The sequence below is a fragment of the Hyperolius riggenbachi genome, chromosome 12, assembly GCF_040937935.1.
Source record: "Hyperolius riggenbachi isolate aHypRig1 chromosome 12, aHypRig1.pri, whole genome shotgun sequence".
Lineage (NCBI taxonomy): Eukaryota > Metazoa > Chordata > Amphibia > Anura > Hyperoliidae > Hyperolius > Hyperolius riggenbachi.
Genome location: NC_090657.1, coordinates 144,667,857 through 144,692,009, shown reverse-complemented (window position 1 = coordinate 144,692,009; position 24,153 = coordinate 144,667,857). Strand labels below are relative to the sequence as shown.

At 43.3% G+C, this 24,153-nt stretch overlaps 1 protein-coding gene across 8 annotated transcripts in view; it reads right to left on the bottom strand.

The window, feature by feature from the left end:
* Positions 1 to 24,153, bottom strand: part of DLGAP4 (DLG associated protein 4) — a 367,380-nt gene that overhangs the window by 23,097 nt on the left and 320,130 nt on the right. For 7 of the 8 annotated variants that reach the window (XM_068263408.1, XM_068263407.1, XM_068263412.1 and 4 more), the window contains 3 exons: positions 8,482 to 8,834; positions 6,377 to 6,465; positions 1,984 to 2,357 (listed from right to left, as the gene is read on the bottom strand). In XM_068263408.1, coding sequence (XP_068119509.1) covers positions 1,984 to 2,357; positions 6,377 to 6,465; positions 8,482 to 8,834 — 816 coding nt within the window. Of the gene's footprint in view, positions 1 to 1,983; positions 2,358 to 6,376; positions 6,466 to 8,481; positions 8,835 to 16,296; positions 16,362 to 24,153 lie in introns of those variants that run through there. The other variant, XM_068263414.1, reaches the window with a different exon arrangement.

Sequence of the window (24,153 nt, the reverse complement as noted above, 5' to 3'; positions counted from 1 at the left end):
CAAGAGAAAACTTACCTCCACACAGTAAGAGAGTTATCTTATCTCTTCATTCCTTACGTTACCTCTTCTGTAGTTAATTTACCTCCTCTGTAGTTATTTTCACATGCAGTTAATGAACAGCCTGTCTTTAACTCTGGAGTTATTTTAAGGATTAAAGAGTTAACTTAAAGACAGAAGAGTTAACTTTAGGTTTGCCTGAGGTAAAAAGGTTTCCTGAATACTACATGCCTTATCACCATGGTAACAACTCTAGAAGAGTTAAGACAGGAGATAAGCTTATTGAATTGAGGCCATAGTCACTTAGATGCATGTATTTACAGTGCACATTTCACTCTTGCACACAAGGAATTAAGCTGTGATTTGTGAAACTAAACTTTTAGTTCAGCATAGCTGCAGTTACTACATGCAAGCATTCGGTTATACCCTAGATATGGGCAAATACTAATAGGTATGGAGGCAAATAGACAAACATCTGCACAGCTTTATTTAGCTGAGAAAAATGACTAACCCCCAGTGGTGTAGGGCCCAGGTGCCTAAGTTAAACCACAACCTTGTTCACAAAAGTAAGTTTACTTCATGATATGTGAGAAAGTGAAATAATCGATCTATTAGGAAACAATCTTTTGGATGATTTCCCATAACTTCCAGCACAGCCAATACTAGACACAGTTCCCGCACTGTGCAGATCAAGCTCTGTTGCACCCTCATAGGAGTTTCTGCTTCAGTACCATCTAGGTGGTACCAGAATGATCACTCATTCACAAATCTGGGCACTGGCTTATCTTATGGACCAACTAATGCAACATTCTGGAATGTTATAACCACTGGAATGAGACCATTGTGTAGTGTGCGTGTCTTGCACTTAAAGAGGAACTCCAGTGAAAATAATTTAATATAAAAAGGTGCTTAATTTTTACAATAATTATGTATACATGATTTAGTCAGAGTTTGCTCATTGTAAAATCTTTCCTCTCCCAGATTCACATTCTGACATGTATTACATGGTGACATTGTTACTGTGGGCAGATTATGTAGCTGTTCTGGCTTTAACAGACAGCTATAAACAGCCATTTCCTGTGTGTGTCATTGTTACATTGTGGCAGTTTGCCCAGAGTACCGTACGGTACCAGAGCCTCTTGTGGGAGGGGTTTCAGCACAAAATCAGTCATACAGCGCCCCCTGATGGTCTGTTTGTGAAAATCATTATATTTTTCATGTAAAAGTGGGTATCAGCTACTGATTGGGATAAAGTTCAATTCTTGGTCGGAGCTTCTCTTTAAAGGAAGCCAGAGCTCAGGACTAGAAAAAGATTTATACATACCTGGGGCTTCCTCCAGCCCCATCTGTTCAGATCGCTCCCACGCTGCCGTGCTCCGGTACGTGGTCCCTGCACTTCCGTCAGTCAGAGCCAGTCTACGCAGGAGAAGTGCGCTCTTTGTGCATTTATTTATTTATGGATAATGCCAAAAAGACTTTGAAATGCTATGTAGCGGCTATTGCTCTGTTTCCATTGTAAAGATTTGTTGTGTTGATGACACCCTGGGCATAGGTGCTCATAATATCAGGGAAGACTGCTCTAATAAATATAGTACAGGAATTTATAGCAAAAGGGCCATGGGAAATTCAGCTCACAGAAGCCATATGAGTGTGGCTAGTACAGGGAAGGAGGCGATCTCTCCAATGGGGGCCGAGTACAATAACAAAACCCAAACATATGGATGAGAGAAGTCTATAATTTGGCAATGAAAACTTCAGTTCACAGTGATCTATAAAAGACAAACATCACAAGCGATCCAGACTGGATTAACAGGGCCTCCTTGAAGATCAATGGGAATGTGTAAGTGAACATGACCCACAAGAGGGTATGTACATTCAGTAGCTTGGCTTTTACCCAGGTCTTAAGGGGAAAAAAAAGGATCTATTGAATAAAGGCAATGCATTCAGAACACAAAAACAGTAATATTGCGTGAGTATAACCCATACCTTCCTCGCACAGGTTGTTGTCCCCAGTCTCCTTCTGCATCTGTTTACACCAGCCCTCAAGTCTTTCTGTCTCAGCCTGCAAGAGCTTCAGGAACCAATGTCCATCCCTGCGGCAGGCCCCTGCCTGAGCTGGCTCTGTGGAAGGGGGAGAGGCTGCAGAGTCCAGCCAGGGGTCAGGAGGGGGAAGGGCAGAGGCCTCCGCATCCACACCATCTCCATAGGAGAGGTGCTTTTTTGGAAGGGGCACAGGAGGTCCTTGGGTGGGTTGCCGGGGAGGTGGGCACTCTGGGACACTCTTGTCAGACGAATTACTTGGCTCCTGCGTGTCGGAGTCTGTCTCTTGCTTGGAGGTCATGCTGCTGGAGCGGCTATTCCTGTAAAGGGGATGAAATAAGACTTGAGCGGCTGTAGGAGGAAGGCATAAGCACCTACAGTAGATTCCCGGTTATCCGGAACTCAACCAACCAGCAGTCTTAACCAACCAGCACAAATTACAACAACAAAAAAACTGCTTAAAGAGAGACTCTGAAGTCTCCTAAAAATGAGGTTTTTACTTTAACCAATTCAGGACCACAGTGCTAAACCCCCCCTAAAGACCAGGCTATATTTTACTAGAAGGGCCACTGCAGCTTTAAGGCCAAGCTGCAGGGCCGCACAACACAGCACACTAGCGATTCCCCCCCCCCCCTTTTCTCCCCACCAACAGAGCTCTCTCAGAGCTCTCTGTTGGTGTGGTCTGATTGCCCCCCAGTTTTTTTTTTTTTAGTATAAATATTAGCAGTGTGGTTTTTTTTTTTGAAACGAAGTTTCTGTTGCCTCCCCCAGCCAGCCTATCACAGCGATCAGCTGTGATAGGCTTCAGCCTATCAATGCCGATCGCTCTTTTGTGCCCCAGGGGGACAGTAGTGTCAAGAGCTGTCCCCAGTACAGCGCTGCTACTGATCGCAGCGCCGTACTGTGTAAATAGATGGCGATCACGCCGTCTAACAGTCTCTCGAGCGGCGATAGCTGCTCGGAGACTGAACACAGGGCAGAGCTCCGCCCCCCCCAAGAAGGAGATGCGCGCACACCCTGTGCGCGATCTCCTTCAGTAGCCGGCTCCAGGACCTGACGCCAATTGGCGTTATGCGGTCCTGGGGCTGCCGCCGTGACTACGCCCATTGGTGTGGGGCGGTCTTGAAGTAGTTAACCATTTCAGCCCGCTGGGATTTTTCACCTTATGCATCAGAGTAATTTTCACCTCCTATTTATTCATAATAACTTTAATACCACTTATCACAATTTATTGATCTATAACTCGTTTTTTCCGGCACTAATTAGGTTTCTTTGGGTGGTACATTTTGCTAAGAATTATTTTTTTTATAAATGAATTTTAACAGGAATATTGAAAAAAAATGGAAAATAAAATCATAATTTCTCAGTTTTTGGCCATTATAGCTTTAAAATACATGCTACCATAATTACCATAATGAAAACCTATGTATTTTATCCCCCGATGATGGCGGAACGCCGAAACTAGTCGGGACGAGAGAGGGCATGTACTGCATTAACTGATCGCAAGTAGATTTAGTAATTTAGTAATAATAATAATAGCAGTATTTGTATAGCGCCTTTCTCCTGTCGGACTCAAAGCACTTGCGAGGCAGCCACTAGAGCGCACTCAGTAGGCAGTAGCAGTGTTAAGGAGACTTGCCCAAGAAACTCCTTACTGAAATAGGTGCTGGCTCAGTACCACGTTGAGTGGGAAGTGTTTGTGCCAAGATGATCCCTACTGGAGTAGGACACTCTTAATGTGAGTGATTTTAACTGCATATTTGCAGACATATGCTCAAATAAAAGTGTCTTGTATATTTTTCCACTGAGAGATTCCCTTTTCATTATATCCTGTGTACTGAGCTGCACCTATATGGGATCTCTGGAGGTGGAAGAGCTTTCTGGTAGCTACTGATAAGTATTGCTGTTGATGTCATTTATCCATTGTTATTTTTTACTGGAAGATTTGCATTAAAGTTTTTGGATGTTTTAATGAAAACTTGAATGGCGAAGTTGCTCCTTGATTATCTTTTTCTCTGTTGCAAATTATGACTTGTGGAGTTTAACTAGACTACCAGTATGGGGCGCTTCTGTTCTTAAGACTGCTATGTATTTTATTTGCTAGTTTGTCTCGGTTATTACACCATTTAAATTTTGTCCTTATCACAATGTATGGCGCCAATGTTTTATTTGGAAATAAAGGTGCATTTTTTCAGTTTTGCGTCATCACTATTTACAAGCTTATAATTTAAAAAAAATGTTCGTGGTATACCCCCTTCACATGCATATTTAAGAAGTTCAGACCCTTGGGTAACTAATTATGCGTTTTGTTTTTTGTTTTTTTTAATTGTAAGTATTTTTTTCCATTAAAAATGTTATTTGGGTAATTTTTTGGTGTTGGTAAATAAAGAGTTAATTTTTAAATGCTATAATGTGTGTAAATTGGCTTGAAAAATGTATGTAGATTTAGTTTTACTATTTGGCCACAAGATGGCCACCTTGTGTTTTTTTTGTACCTTGTGCTTCTCACTTCCCGGAGGACGGGGAAACTTTTTTCTTTGCAGAAAGACTGCAGCCTCTGATAAGAGACAGTCGTTTTTTCTGCTGGGGACTTAGATCGGTGAACGGGAACCATGTTCCCGTTCCCTGATCTCAGGGCTACCATGGAACGGCAAGGGGGTGCGCAGGAGCTCGCCTCTGCAGCAGAGCAACCGCCTAGACATGTGGATCACGTCTGGGCAGCTGAAATAGTTTAAAACCTCTAACATAATTGCCCCGCCTAAAACGCTGCATCCCCGCGGCTAAAAACTCCATAAATCATCCCTAACTCCCCCAGCAAAATCCACAACTTTCTTGGTCGTGGATTTTGCTGCCCTAAGGAGGCAGAGCTACAGCCCAAAGCTCTGCCTCCTTAGGGCAGCAAAATCCACGCTGATCGTTGCATGTAGAGGCAGAGCTGCCAAAAGCTCTGGCTCTATGCGGAAGGAGCCCCGCGATGTGCCCCAGGGAGTTTGGGGTGATTTATGGAGTTTTCAGCCATGGGGATGTGGCGTTTTAGGAGGGGCAATTATGTTAGAGGTTTTTAAAGTAAAAACCTCGTTTTTTGGAGGCTTCAGAGTCTCTTTAAAGCAAGGCTGTGGAGTCGGAGTAATTTTGGGCACCCGGAGTAGGAGTTGGAGTCGTGGTTTCATAAACGGAAGATTTTTGTACCGACTCCACAGCCCTGCTTTAAAGTAGAACTATACAACATAATATAACACTATATACAAAAAAAAACCTCCAAGTCTGTACACCCATTATTATTATTTTTTATAAAGTGCCAACATATTCCATGGCGCTGTACAAAATAGGAAAACAAACATGGGGTACATAATGATACAGCCAATTATTGGCCTCAATTCACTAAGCTTAACTCCTGTCTTTAATAACTCTTCTGAGCTGTTTTACATTTATCACCATGGTGATGTAATTGTGATAACTGTAAAACAGCTCTGAAGAGTTATTAAAGACAGGAGTTAAGCTTAGTGAATTGAGGCCAATGATATAAATCAAATATGGACACTGGTACAAAATACAGAACTGGTGATTACAATGACAGCTGTAACATGATAAAAAAAAAAAATGTAATGCTGGGTACACACCATGCGTTTTTCCTGCTCGATCCGCGGGTCGATCGGAATCGATTCAATTATTTCTGACATGCTCGATTCGGATTTCGATAGTACCTGCCATCGATTTGCATGTTAAGTATGCAAAATTGACGGCAGGAACGATCGAAATCCAAATCAAGCATGTCGGAAATAATCCAATCGATCCCGATCGACCCGCGGTATCGAGCAGGAAAAACGCATGGTGTGTACCCAGCATAAGTGCAAGCTATTAAATAAAAAAAATTCCAAGACACAATAGGGTAATTATCCCATCTTTGTTTGCTGGACAGGAAGTAAGTCATCTGAAAATCTAAATGTCGACGTTACCGCTGACTTGCTTCCGATGCCGTGTGTGATTACGCACTGCAGCTTCAACATCAGCTAGAGTACTTCCATCGCATCACAGGAAGTGTGTCATTTTCCTGCAAAACCACTTCCCGCAAAATGGACTTTGCATTGCACTAAAAAGTGCAAAAATATGATCTTTTTAAAAAAAAAAAAAAAAAAAAAAAAAAAAAAAAAAAAAAAGAGGACGTTTTATAAACGTCTATTTTGCAGTAGCAAAGATCCAATTACATCCACGGTTGCCATGGGGGTGGGGGTGAGGTGTGTGGCCCTTTTTGTTTATGGGCGGGAATTACGATGAGGCACATTAGGTGGAAGTGCCTCAACATAGTAAAAAGCGGCCTATCAGACAATATCAGACTTACCTCCACTCCTCTTCCACCTGGACCCCAATGGACTGGAATTTGGCAGGAGGGGGAGGCTCAGGGATAGGCACTGGTTGGATACTATCCACCTGATGTGAAAAGAATTATAATGTATTATACACACTGGTGGCAAACAAAAAACACAGACGCACCAGAACTTATAACCTGCCAAAACCCCCACCCGACTGGCAAAAGTTGGGGCAGACAAATCACATTGGCATACATGTTCTAGCAGAATTTTCTTAATTTGCTGCCCCAACTTCTGCATCCCTGAATGAAGCCAGTGAGCTTGTTAAGGAACTGCATTACTTAGCACCACATTCACAATCCACATAATACTGGTACCATTCCACCATCAATGACACTGCATAGGTTGCCCTGATACAACTAGCCATTTTCTTTACAATTCAAGGGCAACTGAAGTGAGAGAGATATGGAGGCTGCCATATTTATTTCCTTTTAAGCAATACCAGTTGTCTGGCAATCCTGCTGATCCTCTGCCTACTTTTAGCCATAGACCCTGAACAAGCATGCAGCAGATCAGGTGTTTGACAATGTTAAGCCCCATCTACACGATCCGATTCTTTGTGCGATTAGATTACGATTCTATTCACGATCCGATTAAATCGGACATGTCCGATCGGGATTCAATTCGATTTACCATGGTTTTGCCGAAAGGGGAAAAAAAAAAAAAAAAAAAAAGACCATTTTACTTATCTGAGGCTTCTACCGGCCCCCTGCAGTTGCCTGGTCCTCAGCAATCTTCATGTCCCCCGGCGTGGCTCAGTTTTGATTTAGCTGACTGAGCCCATCGCTGGTCACTGCACCTGCATGGCTGCGCGCATTCCCGTTCATGCTCCCGTCCCTGGGAGCATCCTGCGCAGGCGCAGTACGAGAAAATATCTACTGCATGAATTGTTTAGGAAAACCAACCATCAGGGTACAGATGTGGCAATATTGCATGATCAGATTGTCAAAGAAATGTCGTGTAGTAACTTCCCTGCACCAGGGCCAAATTTAACACCCTTCTACAACCCTGGTGGACCAATAAACCTGCCACTCTACTGGTTACTTCAGGCAGCGAGAAGCTCTTATAGCGGACCTGAACTCAGAACTTCCTCTCTGCTCTAAGGCCTCTTTTCCAGGGACTGTTGAGCTGTGTGCTCAGCAAGCAGTTACCAGGCAGCAGCGAGCAGTTACCAGGCAGCAGCAAGCAGTTGTGAGAGTTTGAGAGGCATTTCACTGCCTGTAAACAGTTCGTGGAAAAGAGGCCTACGAGATAAGAAACAGCATAACAACATTTTTAAGAAAAACATTTGCTACAGCTGATACAAATCTGCAGTTTGTTTGCTTTCATAGAAGCAGACATATTGATTATATCCTGTGTTTACAAATAAGCTCTCAGCCATGGCAGTCAGCTGACACAGCTGAGGGATCAAATTACAAGTTGTGCTTAGTCACAGATAAGGGGGAATTAGTCTAAACTCTTTAAATACACACAGGGTGCATATCTCCTATGTTTTCCTTCTGTCCTGGGCAACAGTTCAGGTCCACTTTGAAGGACATCTGATGTGAGAGGGATAGAAAGGCTGACGTATTTATCTCTTTTTAGACAATTCAATTTTGTCTGGCTGTCCTGCTTATCCTCTGCCTCCAATACATTTAACAATACACCCAGAACAAGCATATAGATCAGGTGCTGTGACTAAAGTCTGACTGGATTTGATGCATGCTGGTTTCAGGTATGTGATTCAGACCCTACTGATGCAGAAAAGATAAGCAGGATAACCAGGCAATTTGCCTTGTTTGAAAAGAAAGAATCATGGCAGCTTTTATATCCATCTCACTTCAGGTGTCCTTTAAAATGCAAAACGGTTTCAGCAAGGTGGTAGGAAGAATCTATGCAAACCACTGCAAAACAGGAAAATAGTATATCCACTGGACGCAATCTACTATAAATAGGAAGCACAGATGTTCCTGTTGCAACTACAGCGTAACTGCAAAGTGCTGCATAATCATCATCAATATAGCAATGATGGAATTGTTTTACTAGCTAGCATAGCAGTTCTTTGTAATGTAATAATAATAATAATGTCATGTCTCACCTGAATTCCGATGGAGGACAGTTTGCGTTTCGGGAGGGGCTCGGGGGCACGAGGCTCTTCTTTGACAATTTTTATGACTGCATTTTTTGGGGGTATCTCAGGAGGGACTTGCCTGATGGGGGTGGGGGGGCCAACACGGGTCACACTGGGTGCCCGGGTACTTTCAAGGCTCTCTGTGGAGGTGCTGAGCCCTGATTGGCTGTTGCCTTCACTCTGCCCCTCCTGTGCATCCAGGTAAGAGTCCTGCGCAGACTCAGTGCTACTTTGTACAGTCACAGATATAAAGGGTTTGGAGGTGGTGCGAGGAGGCACCGGCGGGGGGGTCTTCTTGTAACCCACCAGACAAGAAGAACCTAAGGAAGAAAAAAAACGGAGAAGACAAGTTAAAGTGGGCAGTAATCACAGAAACACATGCTGCAGCAAACGGGTCAAAGCAGGCCAATCACATGACTATAGCAGACAGGCAGCCAATCTTTCAAAGCAATCTTTATAGGACTTAGTAACTGGGTAAACAGCGCAGATCAAGTTCCTGTAATTGTCCCAAACACACCTAATCTAGCATACAAAAGAGATGATCTCTGTTTAATCCATTAGAAATCATACCTAATAAAGCCTGGGAGAAAATAACAGCTAACAAAGCTCTCTCTTTAATCCCCAATCCCATATTTTTTAAGATTCATTTAATTGATGCCAAGGAAGAAAGGAACAGAGCGGAGGAAGGAAGAAAGTTACATAAAAGTTTATCTTTTTGTGGAATTCTCAGAAACAAACATTCCGCAGAACTGCACCTGGCAGGGCTAAGGGCTCTTTCACATTAGGGCAGATTTTCTGCGTTTCAACGCAACGGGTAAAGTTTGCATTACCCAAGGTGAAATGAAAGTCCATAGACTTTCATTTTAGCTTTTACATATAACACTGCATTTTTGTGCGTTGCGTTACACTGCACCCAGGCGCAGTTTTTCGGCCGACGCTAGCTTTATGCGTTACAATGTTAGTCAATGTAAAAATGTATACTATGCGCGTTTTAAACCGTTAACGCAGGCAATCAGTCCCAGAATGCAACAGAGGAACAATGTAGAAAGTTGAAAACTAAAAAGAAAATTACCTGCGTTTTCCTATGTGCTGTAACGCATTGAAAACGCATTAAAAAATGCACACACACACTCTGTGCACTCAGTTGCAAACAATTCCAATAAGCACATTAAGGGCTAGTTCAGACTAAGGGCGTTTTCGGGCTTTTTTCAAGCGCTGGCAATTTTTAAAAATCGCCCACAAACCGCTTGTGCAATGAATCTCTATGAGAAGGTTCATATCAGTGCAGTTGTGCGCTGTGCCATTTTTGGGGCGTTTTTTTGCTATAATAGAAAGTATAGGAAGATCGCTAGACACTCACAAAACCGCTTTATGCCGCGTTTTTTTTAGAATAAATACATTGTATTTATTCTTTTCCGGGTCAAAGAGTTCACTTCCTGACTTGCGTCAGGGAGTGAATCTCAAAACTGCTCTAGCAAAGCGCTTTTTAAAAAAAAACACAGCGCCCAGTGGAGCGCCGGGAAGGGAAAAAAACAAAAATGCGTACAAAAATGCAAACGCTTGCATTTGCGTTTTTTAGGTGTGAATGAGGCCTCAGAGGATCAAACTCGGTACCAGTGTATGACTTCTTGTTTCAACATTTTTACCCACAAGGTTCATACAGTTACAACGAATCAGGAAGTGAATAAGCAACCAGACAGCCGTTTGACGGGCTTCTGACCTCTAACGAAGCAGGGAGACCCATGAAACGGCTGTCAGGTCGCTCTGTCACTTTATGATTTGCGGTAACTATATGTACCTTATGGATTTAGGGCGCGACTCCACTTGAGCGGCGAGTGTCTGCGAGACGCAAGACGCCTCTTCTGGGTCTGCGGGGAAAGCAGACGAATACCATCAGCCGTGCCATGCACGGCTATGTGATCCGCAGCCTCCCGCGCCAATTCGGATGGAAAAGCCGGCCGAATCGATAGCGGTAGCGATTCGGCCGGCGTTACCATTGCACCCTATGGCAGAGTTTCCCCCGCACTATTCGCCTGCGGGGAAACTCTGCAGATTCGCGGCGGTTTACGCTCAAGTGGAAACGCGCCCTAAAAGCATTGAAGAAATCATACACTGGTGCCCGGCTTGACACTCTTTGAACAGATCAATGTTAAGGTGGCCATACACTGAGCCAATTAGCGGCCGATCGATAGATCGCAAATAGATTGACCAATTTGATCGATTTGTGGCTGATTTCAATCGATCTGACATGCTGGAAAATCTAGGTCGATCTGTTGAGATGGCTTATTATTTTGCATTGGCCCTAATGGAGATCTGATGGAAAAAAATGGGAGGAAACATACATGTAGGCCTTTTTATTTTCTCACAACTGGCAGCAACGCATGGTCAAATGCAATGCCGCTGACATGCATAAGATGTGTGGCGAATTGAATTCACAAAGATGCAAATCGCACAAAAATTCTGTCATGTTCGAAAGTGGCCTTAATGGCAGTGGATCCCCAGCAGTGGCCCAAGTACAATTCATAGGGCCCCTGAGTGAAACTTTGATGGACTCCCCCCCCCCCCCCCCCCCCCCCCAATGTGCACAACCTTAACTTGCCTACCCCCTTGGAGCCCTTCAGGGCCTTGGGGCCCATCTCACAAAAGGTCATAAAACAAGAGCGGCCATCGTGATCTTCACAACCCATAACAAGTGTAGCCACAAAATCTGATCTGAAGAATAGTCCCCTGTATCGGAGGAAGGGAAGGTTAAACACCACTAAACATTATTCTATTCAGATGTACAAATATAAGCATTATAAAGCACACTGTGTGCACATAAGCTTGAGCACAATAGGGACGTTGAATATCCCTATAAGGATTTTAGATACAGCCAAAGGCCTCCAGTGAGTTATAACTGTGTGAGAGACTATGGACTTTGTGGAAAAATTGAAGCATACACCAGTATGGAAAAGAAGGATGATCTGGATTCCAGCAATTACTTCTCAGAATGCCTCACTGACAAGAGAAATACGCACACTCCAGTCACACTGCAGCCAAATGCTAGGACTAGAGAGATCCCAGCAATCAGACAGTGCACTGTATAGCCAGTGACACCCTCACACTGCATAGCAGCAGCTGTGCGTAGTGCATACCAGACACAAACCATTACATTCTGCATAGCGCACATATGCAGACACACACCCAGCACAGACACTTGATGGGATTAGTGTCTGACTCTGTATCCTGATTGCTTCCCTTGATGTGTGACCTACATTTCCTGCTCTCATCAGCTGGTGACATATCCAGGCCTACTGATTAAGCTCATAGCAACACCGCGAGTTCTAACGCTCACACTGTAACGCAACTGAGTGTGTTAGTTTCATAATCTGATACGTATTAAAGAGAGGGTAAAAAAAACAAGCACGGTAACAAATATGCAAGTCACATTATCATCATGTCAGCACAGAAAGGGTTAGATAAAGACGGGCTGTCTGATCAGATTCAGAATCCAAGCAGAGGTACTTTATTGGCTGTTGAGAATTTGGACAGACATGGGAAAGGGATGGAGGAGAAATTGAGGCACCGCAATTCAAGATTGGAAGACTTCCCGAGAACACAGAGGAGGAGTCTGCAGACAAGTAAATGGAATAGCAATCACTGTATCAGACCTAAACAGGAGAGATCTGATTTAGGCCCGATTCAGATAGGCGTCCTGCAGCATCTCGTTCAAAAACTTTTCTGCAAGTGTGCAGAAAAGCATTTGGGAACTTTCAGTGACTTCCAGGGGGACAAGGAGGCGTAGCTCTTAGCGATCCAGATAAGCTGCATGTTGCTTCCAGGATCACCTGAATCGAGGAGCAAGGCATTCACTGTAACGACAGTAAATGATCATACAGGCGCTATCCATTTATTTGAATGGACAGAGTGGTTAGGGCCGCAGGACACCCATTTGAACATGCATTCTAAAGCTACATAGATTAACTGATTTAGTACCAATGTAGTTGGAATCTATGTACTGCTGGTGGCTGTGCGGCTCTGACAGGATGTAGATTCCAACTATTAACTGCCACGTCATTATCGCCACTGGTCCCTCGCTGCACCTGCTCGCTCTACTGTCTCAGTGACAGCACAGCTTCTGCATCTCGGTCAGGAGCCAAATTTGATTGACTCCTGACCCTGTGATTACTGTGAACTAATCACAGTAATCACAGGGCTCAATAGGATAAGGATGGCTCTGGTCCTCAAAGGACACATGAAGTGAGAGGGATATGGAGGCTGCCATATTAATTTGCTTTTAAGCAATACCAGTTGCCTGGCAGCCATGCTTATCTATTTAGCTGCAGTAGTGTCTGAATAAAACCAAAAACAAGCATACAACTAATCTTGTCAGATCTGACAATGTCAGAAATACCTGGTCTGCTTATGCTTATTCAGGGTATATGGCTAATAGTATTAGACGCAGAGGATAAGAAGGACAGCCAGGCAACTGGTATCGCTTAAAAGGAAATAAGCATGGCAGCCTCCATATCCCTCTTGCTTCATTTTTCCTTTAAAGGATCAGAGCCGTCCAGTCTCAAAAGAGTTAAACTTGGTGAGAAGGCAGATAACTGATCACACCTGCATTTAGTGTTTGTACATCAGCCACCTAACATTGCCTAAACAGACAGATCTTTAGGAACTCACTGCCCCCCACCTGTGGAAGCCCCCAATCACATTCCTCTCTCTCCCCCACGCTGCTAGTGGGACCACCCCCATAGGGATCCACTGGAGTAGCGCTTTTGGCAATCGACAAAACGCAGCTAATGCGCCTCTAGTAGGTCCCAGCCCCACAGGTGTGCACATACATCTAATTTTGATTGGCCAGTATTGCCACTTCTATTTAGTATGAGGGACAACTGATTTTCAATACTAAAACAGATGGTGTAGGAAATCTGTCGTACTACATGGAAGTGGTAACATTAGCCAATGAAAATGGGAAATGTGTACGCACCCCAAGTGATCCAGCAAACCTACATGAATGCATTTAGGGTGCGTACACACAACCAATTTTGATTGCACAATTTTACCACTTCCTTGTTGTAAGAGCACGTGTGCACCCTAAAGCCTTGTTCACAGTATAAATTGCCAGTGCTATCGCAAGCGCTGAGCAATTTATAGGGCTATTTTTGAAGCGCTTTTCCAAGCACTTTCTGAGGGATTTTCGCTTAGAAAAGTGCTATTCTAAAAAAGAAAAAAAATGTTGCTGTACCAGCGTCGTGAGTAAAGGAAGGGTCCAGGGGACTGCAAGAAGCCCCAGGTAAGTTAGAATCATTTTTTCGTTTTAACCTAACATTCACTTTAGGAGTTGTTGTTCAAGGAATCATAAGAAACAGAGTAAGGTGCTTGCAGGGCTGTGGAGTTGGAGTCAGAGGCATCATAAACTGAGGTGTCGGAATTGAAGTTAGAGCCCTTAACCAGTACACTATCCAGTTACCCAGGGCTGTGGCATCTGTAGCAAAATCATCTGCCTCTGACACGAGAGACCTGGGTTCGAATCTCGGCTCTGCCTGTTCAGTAAGCCAGCACCTATTCAGTAGGAGACCTTGGGCAAGTCTCTCTAAACACTGCTACTGCCTATAGAGCGTGTCCTAGTGGCTGCAGCTCTGGCGCTTTGAGTCTGCCAGGAGAAAAGCACGATATAAATGTTCTGCGTTTGTTGTTCTGTGTTTTGTGTTATATATGTGACCACACATGTGTACTGTCTCAGTCAGGGACTTTACTGGGGCTAACAGAGGTGCAACAGAGGGAAGCAGGAGAGGACAGTGAGGGAGTAGATGGACTGCAGGGGGCTGTATGAAGTATTGTGCTAGCTTTGACTAAGGTGCACTTTAAATGGATTTTATGTATTGGGCTAATATAGTCCAAAAGGGAATGAAAATTAGAGCGTGTATAGATTCATCCTCTTTGCCATGAAACCCCCCACCCCCCCCCACCCCCACCCCTAATTAGATCTGGCTCAAAATGATCACCTTCAGAAGTACCCACCAAGCTTTATTAAGTTCCCCACCATGCGCAAAACGTCATATGATGCCTGTAAAACAACCTGTTCTGAATGGCCCTAATTTGCATCCCCACTGAGCAAACGTGAAGATTTAGTAGAAGAGATGGTCAATGAGGTGCAAGCATGCTCAGTTGAGGCATTTGAGCAGTTCATGAGGAGCATATGGCGACATGAAGTTCCCCTTTTAAAATAAAGCTTAAAGAGACACTGAAGCGAAAAAAAATATATGATATAATGAATTGGTTGTGTACTATGAATAATTACTAGAAGATTAGCAGCAAAGAAAATATTCTCATATTTTTATTTTCAGGTATATAGTGTTTTTTCTAACATTGCATCACTCTATAATATGTCCAGATTACACAACACTCAGCATTCAAAATGAGTCTTTCAGAGCAGTCTGTGAAGTAATAAACTCTCCTCTGCTAGAGGAAAAGTAAACAGTTCAATTACAGTTGAGATAATAAAAGTCAGATAACAGCCCTCTCCACCACCAAGTTGGTCGGAGAGCTTAATAGCTTTTTTGCATAGAGATAACAACTGGAGTTTCTCAACTCTTCCTGCACTAGAAACAATTAGACTGATGTATCTGATCTTAAAGAGAATCTGTACTCTAATATTCTTAGAATAAAAAGCATACCATTCTATTCATTATTTTCTCCTGTGCCCCTCTGTGCTGTTTCTGCCACTCTCTGCTGTAATCCTGGCTTGTAATTAACAGTTTTAGGCAGTGTTTACAAACAAACTAACCAGCTTCTAATAGGCTCAGCTAAGCATAGTGTGTGAGTCATTCATAGTATGCAGGGGGCCTGCAGAGGGTGTGTATCGCTTCTACCAATCACAAGCAGCCCTGCACATTCCACACAATCAAGCTTTAGCCCGACAAACAGGACAGAGGAAAGATACATTGATTTATTACAGAGACAGTGCAGTTAGGAAAGACTGCAGTAAGCCAGAGCAGATTAGAACAGGCATAGGAACTTATAGGATAGAAGAACTAAGGCTGAAAAATTTGTTACAGAGTCTCTTTAATGTTTTTTTCCTTAGCTGTACTACACATACAAATCATAATATCATCATTTTTTTTTCGCTTCAGTGTCTCTTTAAGTCAGTGGTGCATCATAAGAAATCCAGCAGGCCTTATTTTGACAATGTGGCTCACCGGCACCATTCATGTACTATTATATATAGTATATTGATTTGGGCCATTACACACATCTCTTGGCTTTGTTTCATGTCAACAGTCACCAAATCAGTCAGTGTCTGTGTCACTGTGCAGTCCCAGTCATCTGAGGGTCTAGTCATACTGCACGTGGTGTCAAGCATTCTACACTGCTCAGCACCACTCTGCACCATCCATCTACACCCACCACTTGCCAAACTGGCTAATAGCCGTTACTGCCCATTCACACTAATGTTATAAATCTTGCAGTCACCATTCTGATGTACAGTTCCACGAGGTGTGGCAGTGCAATTCTCAACACCATTACATATGTGAATGACCCATCCCCTCCACCTCTGCCAGTCCCTCACTTGAATGTTTTTCTAGCTAGGACAATGTATGAAGATTGATCAGAAAACCCAAGAATGACTAATTGCAGTATTTGTCGCCATCATCTCAGGTTAGCATGGCCATATTTCTTTACGCTTCATAAATAAAAAACGCTGGATTTAAATTTAGGGCAATCTTGAAGACTGCAACTAACATAGCCTGCTTCCCATCAACAATACAGACTACTGTTTGCAGAGTATGTTAATACCTATGCAAGACTTTGCGTACAGTATCCCATCCATCACTCTCCAGGAAATGGCCGCCAGGTCTCTGATCCTGGTCTCTTAGCAACAGCCCCATTTCCTCCAGTGTTGCCATGACAACACTAAGCCAAGCGTCCCCCTCTCAACTCCTTTGTTATTATAGCAACAGACTAGGCCCAAGTCTGCACGGAGCATGAACCTGACAGCCAGAAGGTACTTTGAAATGAAATATATATAAAAGACTAGATTACAGTAATACAAAAACATTTTTTTTAAAAAAGCAGGTAACTGACCATCTGTAGCATAACTGCCTAGACGCTGAGGCAGACATCTGAGGCCTGTACAACATCTTGTTGCATTAATCTTTTCTGTCAACACGCTCAGCCAGACTAGTAGTAAATGCTTAACAGACTGAAGCTTGTGGCTTTACAAAATCACTTTGACTTCTGTTTTCTCTGAGGTTTATAGGAAGGTCAGTCCTGAGCCAAAGGGTTGTTTGGGACAGTCGCAGACTTATTACTGACTCCGTGCCAGCGCTTAAATTGCTGGCAAAAGTCGATTTATTTTACAGCGAACTGATAATTATTCAATTACTCTCCAAAAAAAATGAAAAAAACAAAACAAAAAAAAAACTGCAGTATTTGACCTTGATCAGGAATGGATTACAACGCTGCCCTGCAAAGTTTTAGGCTCCTTCACACTATGTCCATTCTGTCGCCACACAACAGACAATATAAACACTTGTGCTGGGTACACACGTTGAGATTTCCAGCTCGATACGCGGATCGATTCAATTATTTCAAACATGCTCGATTAGATTACAAATTATTCTTGCTGTCAATTTTGCATACTTAACATGAAAAAAAACGATCAAAATCCAATCGAGCATGTTTGAAATAAAGGGAGGGGGGACACCAAGAGCCCAATAGTGTGATATTGTATAGATGAAAATTAATAATGAGTAATAGAACAATTTAATACTCATAAACCAGGGTTACCATTAGGCAACCACTGTGAAGGCAGGTGGGGAGATTAACCTGACCCCCACTCAGGATTAAAAGTCGTTCTCTGTAGATGGGAAAAAGATGGGTACAACCCAGGGCTGTGGAGTCGGTCCAAAAATCCACCGACTCCGACTCCTCAGTTTAGGATTCCACCGACTCCGACTCCTCTAATTTGCATATTACAATTTTGTTGATTAAAAGTATGTAACATGAAATTATTCGTCTCTTAACTGCCAACGCTTAGGAATTTTACAAGACAACTGAAGTGAGAAGGATATGTAGACTACTATATTTATTCCCTTTAGACTAAAACTAGTCCTTGGTAAGAGTACTTGTAAAAGGTACAAACCGGAACAAAGAACATCTATCAAGCCCTAGGCAATGTAAGTGTGGGTACATGTAAGAATGATGTGCAGGTACTCTGCAGGGGAATGAGGAGATTGTAAACAGACAACATCTCTGTGTTCAATGTGCACAGCATTCTCAGTGGATTCCCTGCAGCTCTGTGGGGAGTGCATATGTAGAGTATAGTACTACTGTGTAACAAAGTAAACCTGAGATAGATGAAATTAAAGTTTTATACATACCTGGGGCTTCCTCCAGCCGCCTTCAGGATAATCAGTCCCTCGTTGTCCTCCTCCCCCACCTGGATCTTCTGCTATGAGTCCAGGTACTTGAGCCAGTCGGGCGTAGTGCGCATGCACACACTCCGCCGCCAGGAGCATACTACACCTGTGCAGCACTATTGCGCAGGTGCAGAATGTTCCTGGCTGTGGGAGCGGCATGCGGCCGGACAGCGCTGACTGGCTGAATTACCAGGACTCATAGCAGAAGATCCGGGTGGTGGAGGACAGCGAGGGACTGATTAGCCTGAAGGGGGCTGGAGGAAGCCCCAGGTATGTATAAAACTTTACTTTTCATCCGTCTCAGTTACCCTTTAATTTGTAGTCACCAAACCAAATTTTAACAACATATCAAATTATTTGATTTCATCAGCCAAGGGAGTGCATACATTTGCATAAATCAGCATCAGTGCAGAATTATTTCCATCTTATTGACCATCTCTATTAGTGACACAGCTACACATCAGGCTTTATTCTTACAGCATAGATGTTATTTAGTATATATAAACTAACCAGCAAGCTCATGGTGACCCAGAACTCATTGGAGTGTGTAAGGGACTACAATGGTCCTAAAAGCCCCCTTACTAAGATGTTAAGAAAAACAAAAATTTGCTTTCCTAAAACAGAAAGAATTTGCGATAATTCAGGTTGGAGTGAGCTCGAGATGTCTCCCAGAGCACCACTGCTGAATATATGCAAATTAACCATTGTACCCTTAGAAGCTAAACACACCTCCAGAACCGCTGGAATGCAATGATGTGTCAGCTTGTTAAATTGTACAGAGCCATAATAATCCAACATGGTTAATTTGCATATATTCAGCAGTGGTGCTCTGGGAGACATCTCGAGCTCACTCCAACCTGAATTATCGCAAATTCTTTCTGTTTTAGGAAAGCAAATTTTTGTTTTTAGTATATATAAGAGATTCCTGTGTACACATCATATACAGTCACAATCAGATATGTATATCTGACCTTAAAAATACGGGGACTGCTTTATTGAAGCAGCACAAGTAACTAATTTTGATTGGTTTATTTCATTTTTGTGGACTAAGCACAGCTATTACTGTATATATACTGTATATATACACATTATTTTTAATGACTATTATCTGAGAAATAGAACATTTTATCATATTTTCTATTTTAAATACAGTTACAAATTCATTAGGAGTCGGAGCATTTTTCCCCGACTCCAGGCACCCAAAATTGCCCGACTCCACGACTCCGACTCCACAGCCCTGGTACAACCCTCCACGAAGGGTGGACTTAGCAATATGTAGAAGCTTTCCAGAGGCGCCAGTAGAATAAAAGTCACTTAAAAGAGCTTAAAACCGATGGGGCAGTGGTGGACCGATCCCATCCATGCGGACAAAGCAAACAAAGGAAGGACTTTGGCATCAACAGTCAACAACAATTTATACTCTACAGTAAAATTCGCATTAAAACCACACTGAGCGCCTCACAGAGGCACCCAATGTGGTTTTGATGCTGATAAGCTGTATGCTCCTTTTTGATTGGCCTGATGAAGCGGGATTGAGCCCGTGAAACGCGTTGCCTAATTTTACTGTGGAGTATAAATAAATTGTTGTTTGACTGTTGATGCCACAGTCCTTCCTTTGTTTGCTTTATCCGCATGGATGGGATAGGTCCACCACTGCCCCATCGGTTTTAAGCTTGTTTAAGTGACTTTTATTCTATTGGCGCCTCTGGAATGTTTGAAATAATCGAATCGATCCGTTCGATACCGCGAATCGAGCGGGAAATCTCAACGTGTGTACCCAGCATTAGAAACATAATGCAGTTAGAGTTCAACAGGTCTTTCACACTGGTCATTTCCAATAAAGAGAGTCCAGACAATACAATGCAGGCGACGCGCGTGGTGTGGTGTAAGCAGAAGTCTATGGACTCTGCGCTGCACTATACGCGGTGCATTGCAAACAACTCATCACCATTGTGGGTGCTCCTTTTTCTGTAGCTGTGCACCGCAATGGATCTAGTTTGAGGCTAGGTTCACAGTGATCAGTTGCATAACTCACTTGTTATAATGACTGAACTGCAATGGAGACTGGCCATAGACATTAATACAAAGCCTGCATGCAGCGAGTTAGAATAGTTGATCCATTACTGTGAACAGGACCACAGAACTGTATGGGCAGTGACTTGACCTGCAGATTTTTTTCTGCAACGCAACTGACCACTGAACAGGGCCTGCCAGGAGCTTTACAGAGTTTGCTGCAATTTAAATTCACACAGGTGCCAATCTATGCAAAGCAAACCCACTCGATGCAGAGCAAAGTCAGTTGCCACTGCTCCCATCGATCATCCATCAGTGTATGAGCACGCTAACATTTAGGGCCAAACAGAGTCCATTATAATGGACAATATTACTGCATTGTAACGCAATGCAATTATATTCCTATGGGGCATTCCACATACGGTGTGGCGGGTTCCGACATATTAAACATCTTTGGTGCTGTCAGGTGAGCTCTGCGGAATGTTCGTTTGCTGAAAGTTCTACGCACAGATGGAGATGCTGTTTGTTTGGCAGTTGAAAACAGCCTTTATTTCCCACTATGCAATGAGGTTCACAAAAACTGTCAGAAAAGGTTAAGATTTCTCATGGGAAAGGGGGTATCGGCTACTGATAGGGATGACGTTCAATCCTGGGTTAAAGTTCCTCTTTAACAGGAAACCTCAACTGAGTACAATTATTTAAAACAAACACATGATGTACCTGCAAATAAATATTACATACTTACCTTGCTGTCAGTTCCTCTCATAAGCTGAAAACAGGACATTGATTACACTAGAGGCAAGTATGATGTGTTTATGTTTAATTTTGACTTTTAATTTCCATTTCAGGTTTGCTTTAAGGGCTCTTTCACTAGGGAAGCTGAATGGGGTGCATTCAATTTTCCCCTGTGCACCAGCTGGCAGTGTGCTAGTGCGACCCTCACATGGAGTCACATGTGAGTGCGGCAGCAGCCAGACTCCGATGCAACATGAAGCATTTTTTTGTTGCCAAGTAACCCGCAAAGTGTCAACTGCTAACTACGATGGGGATTACCAAAATTGCCATCCGGCTCCATTAAACATTCTAGCTGAACGGCGCTAAGCCATGAGCAGATTCGAGGCTGAACTGGCCGACACGGCAAAAGTGTTAAGCAGTTCAGCCTCCTATATAAAAACAATGGTGGACATAAGCAAAATCAGCATAAGTTCCACATAACAGCAGGGAAATTTGAAGATTTAAAAAATCCAACCAAAGGTTTGCAACCTTTGTCTGGGTCATATTAGACCTTAGTGGGACTGCTGAAAGGTTAGTAAAATGGCATTTATATGCTTAGAGTGTTGTTTATACACCGATACCATAAAAGAGGGAGGGGGAGGGGAAACCACCCAAAATTAACAGGAAATCTAAGTTGTCCTGGAGCAAATAACTGCCCCATAAAGAGGCAGATTACGGGTATGCAGCAAATTAGAAGGGTGGCTTTTTAGTTTATCAGATTATGAAATGAATAGATGCCAGGTGAGTCTTGAGTGGATTTAAGAAAATAAACTTTTTTATTGACAAAATAATGAAATGTTGAAATTGAACTCGCTGTGATGATTGCTAAATTATACATCTGAACCAACTTAGCTGAGCCTCCCACCTGGTTCACATCCCACAGCGCTGGCCTGGAACGGTTGTGAATCCGCCAGATGACAAATAGTGCTCCGCCTACCTGTCTAGCCCAAGATGCCCAGAGGACCGCTGCAGAGGCTGCTGTGGCCTCACAATGCTTTCACATCCATGCCGATAAATGTGTGCACAACTAGTGACAGGCAGTTTACAGGAAGAAGTGCTAGGCAGCCAAATCTCCATCAGCCTATTATTACATGTAATTAATTTTAATAGACCTTGGAACTATGTGATAATTGCTGCAGACATCTCCTGTGGTATGTCCTGACACTGAACTACAGCTTGTATATTGCCTTTCTCCCAAATAAAGCCTCGTAAACATGTTTGAAGACTGTCCTCCGCTGGGTTCAGAACACAGGCGACAGTTGGGGGTAAAGTGGTGCACAGATGCATTGCTACTCTACTGTTGCTATGGGGGAGGGAGAGTGTGAAGGCACAATGGTGAGTTATGTGATAAGAGTGCCACAGGGCTGGGGGGGGGGGGGAATGGAAACAATGGCCTGGGTTTGCTCTTGGATAAGATGGCCCAGCAAGTTGATCCCTCCCCAATACATCAGGGTACTCTCTGATTATTTCATTGGCATTCAAATGTTCACTAATCTCTACTGGAGTTCCTGCAGCCGTGCGCCTCTGGCTCCTCCTCCCATGCCCACTTGCCTTTACTGTAGCTCCTGCAGCAGTGTGCCTCTGTCTGGCTCCTCCTCCCTCTCCACAGAACAGACTGCACAGCCAAGTTTTGAGAAGCAGGTCAGTGTAGCAATCTGTAATACTACAGTGGCTTGCAAAAGTATTCAGCCCCTTTGATTCATGTTTGTGGCAGTAATGTGATAAAATGTGGAAAACTTCAATTTTATTGGAATTCCATGTGAAAGACCAATACAAAGTGGTGTACACGCGAGAGGTGGAACGAAAATCATACATGATTCCAAACCTTTTTTTTTTTTTACAAATAAATAACTACAAAGTGGGGTGTGCGTAATTATTCAGCCCCCTTTGATCTAAGTGCAGTCAGTTACCCATAGACATTGCCAGATGAGTGCTAATGACTAAATAGAGTGCACCTGTGTGTAATCTAATGTCAGTACAAATACAGCTGCTCTGTGAGGGCCTCAGGAGGTTGTCTAAGAGAATATTGGGTGCAACAACACCATGAAGTCCAAAGAACACACCAGACAGGTCAGGGATAAAGTTATTGAAAATATTAAAGCAGGCTTAGGCTACAAAAAGATTTCCAAAGCCTTGAACATCTCAAGGAGCACTGTTCAAGCGATCATTCAGAAATGGAAGGAGTATGTCACAACTGTAAACCTACCAAGACAAGACCTTCCACCTAAACTCACAGGCCGTACAAAGAAAGAGCTGATGAGAAATGCAGTCAAGAGGCCCATGGTGACTCTGGACGAGCTGCAGAGATCTGCAGCTCTTGTGTGGAAATCTGTCCATAGGACAACTATTAGTTGTGCACTGCACAAAGTTTGCCTTTATGGAAGAGTGGCAAGAAGAAAGCCATTGTTAACAGAAAAGCATAAGAAGTCTTGTTTGCAATTTGCCACAAGCCATGTGGGGGACACAGCAAACATGTGAAAGAAGGTGCTCTGGTCAGATGAGACCAAAATGGAACTTTTTGGCCAAAATGCAAAACGCTATGTGTGGCGGAAAACTAACACTGCACTTCACTCTGAACACACCATCCCCACTGTCAAATATAGCGGTGGCAGCATCATGCGCTGGGGGTGCTTCTCTTCAGCAGGGACAGGGAAGCTGGTCAGAGTTGATGGGAAGATGGATAGAGCCAAATACAGGGCAATCTTGGAAGAAAACCTCTTGGAGTTTGCAAAAGACTTGAGACTGGGGCAAAGATTCACCTTCCAGCAGGACAACGACCCTAAACATAAAGCCAGGGCAATAATGGAATGGTTTAAAACAAAACATATCCATGTGTTAGAATGGCCCAGTCAAAGTCCAGATCTAAATCCAATCGAGAATCTGTGGCAAGATCCAAAAACTGCTGTTCACAAACACTGTCTAACTAATCTGACTGAGCTGGAGCTGTTGTGCAAAGAAGACTGGGCAAGGATTTAAGTCTCCAGATGTGCAAAGCTGGTAGAGACATACCCTAAAAGACTGGCAGCTGTAATTGCAGCAAAAGGTGGTTCTACAAAGTATTGACTCAGGGGGCCGAATAATTACACACACCCCACTTTGCAGTTATTTATCTGTAAAAATGTTTGGAATCATGTATGATTTTCATTCCACTTCTCACGTGTACACCACTTTGTATTGGTCTTTCACGTGGAATTCAAATAAAATTGATCCATGTTTGTGGCAGTAATGTGGCAAAATGTGGAAAACTTCAAAGGGGCCGAATACTTTTGCAAGCCACTGTAAATAGTTCCGAGCAGCACAGGTGTCCACCAACATAGTATTGTTGTCAAGTTGTAACAGCGGCGGTCTTCTACTAGCCACTCAACCGGCTCCACCCACCCCACAGAACAGGCAGGCAGCATGTCTGTAAAGCAGTTATTCCTAAACCGTGGCATGAAGCCATCAT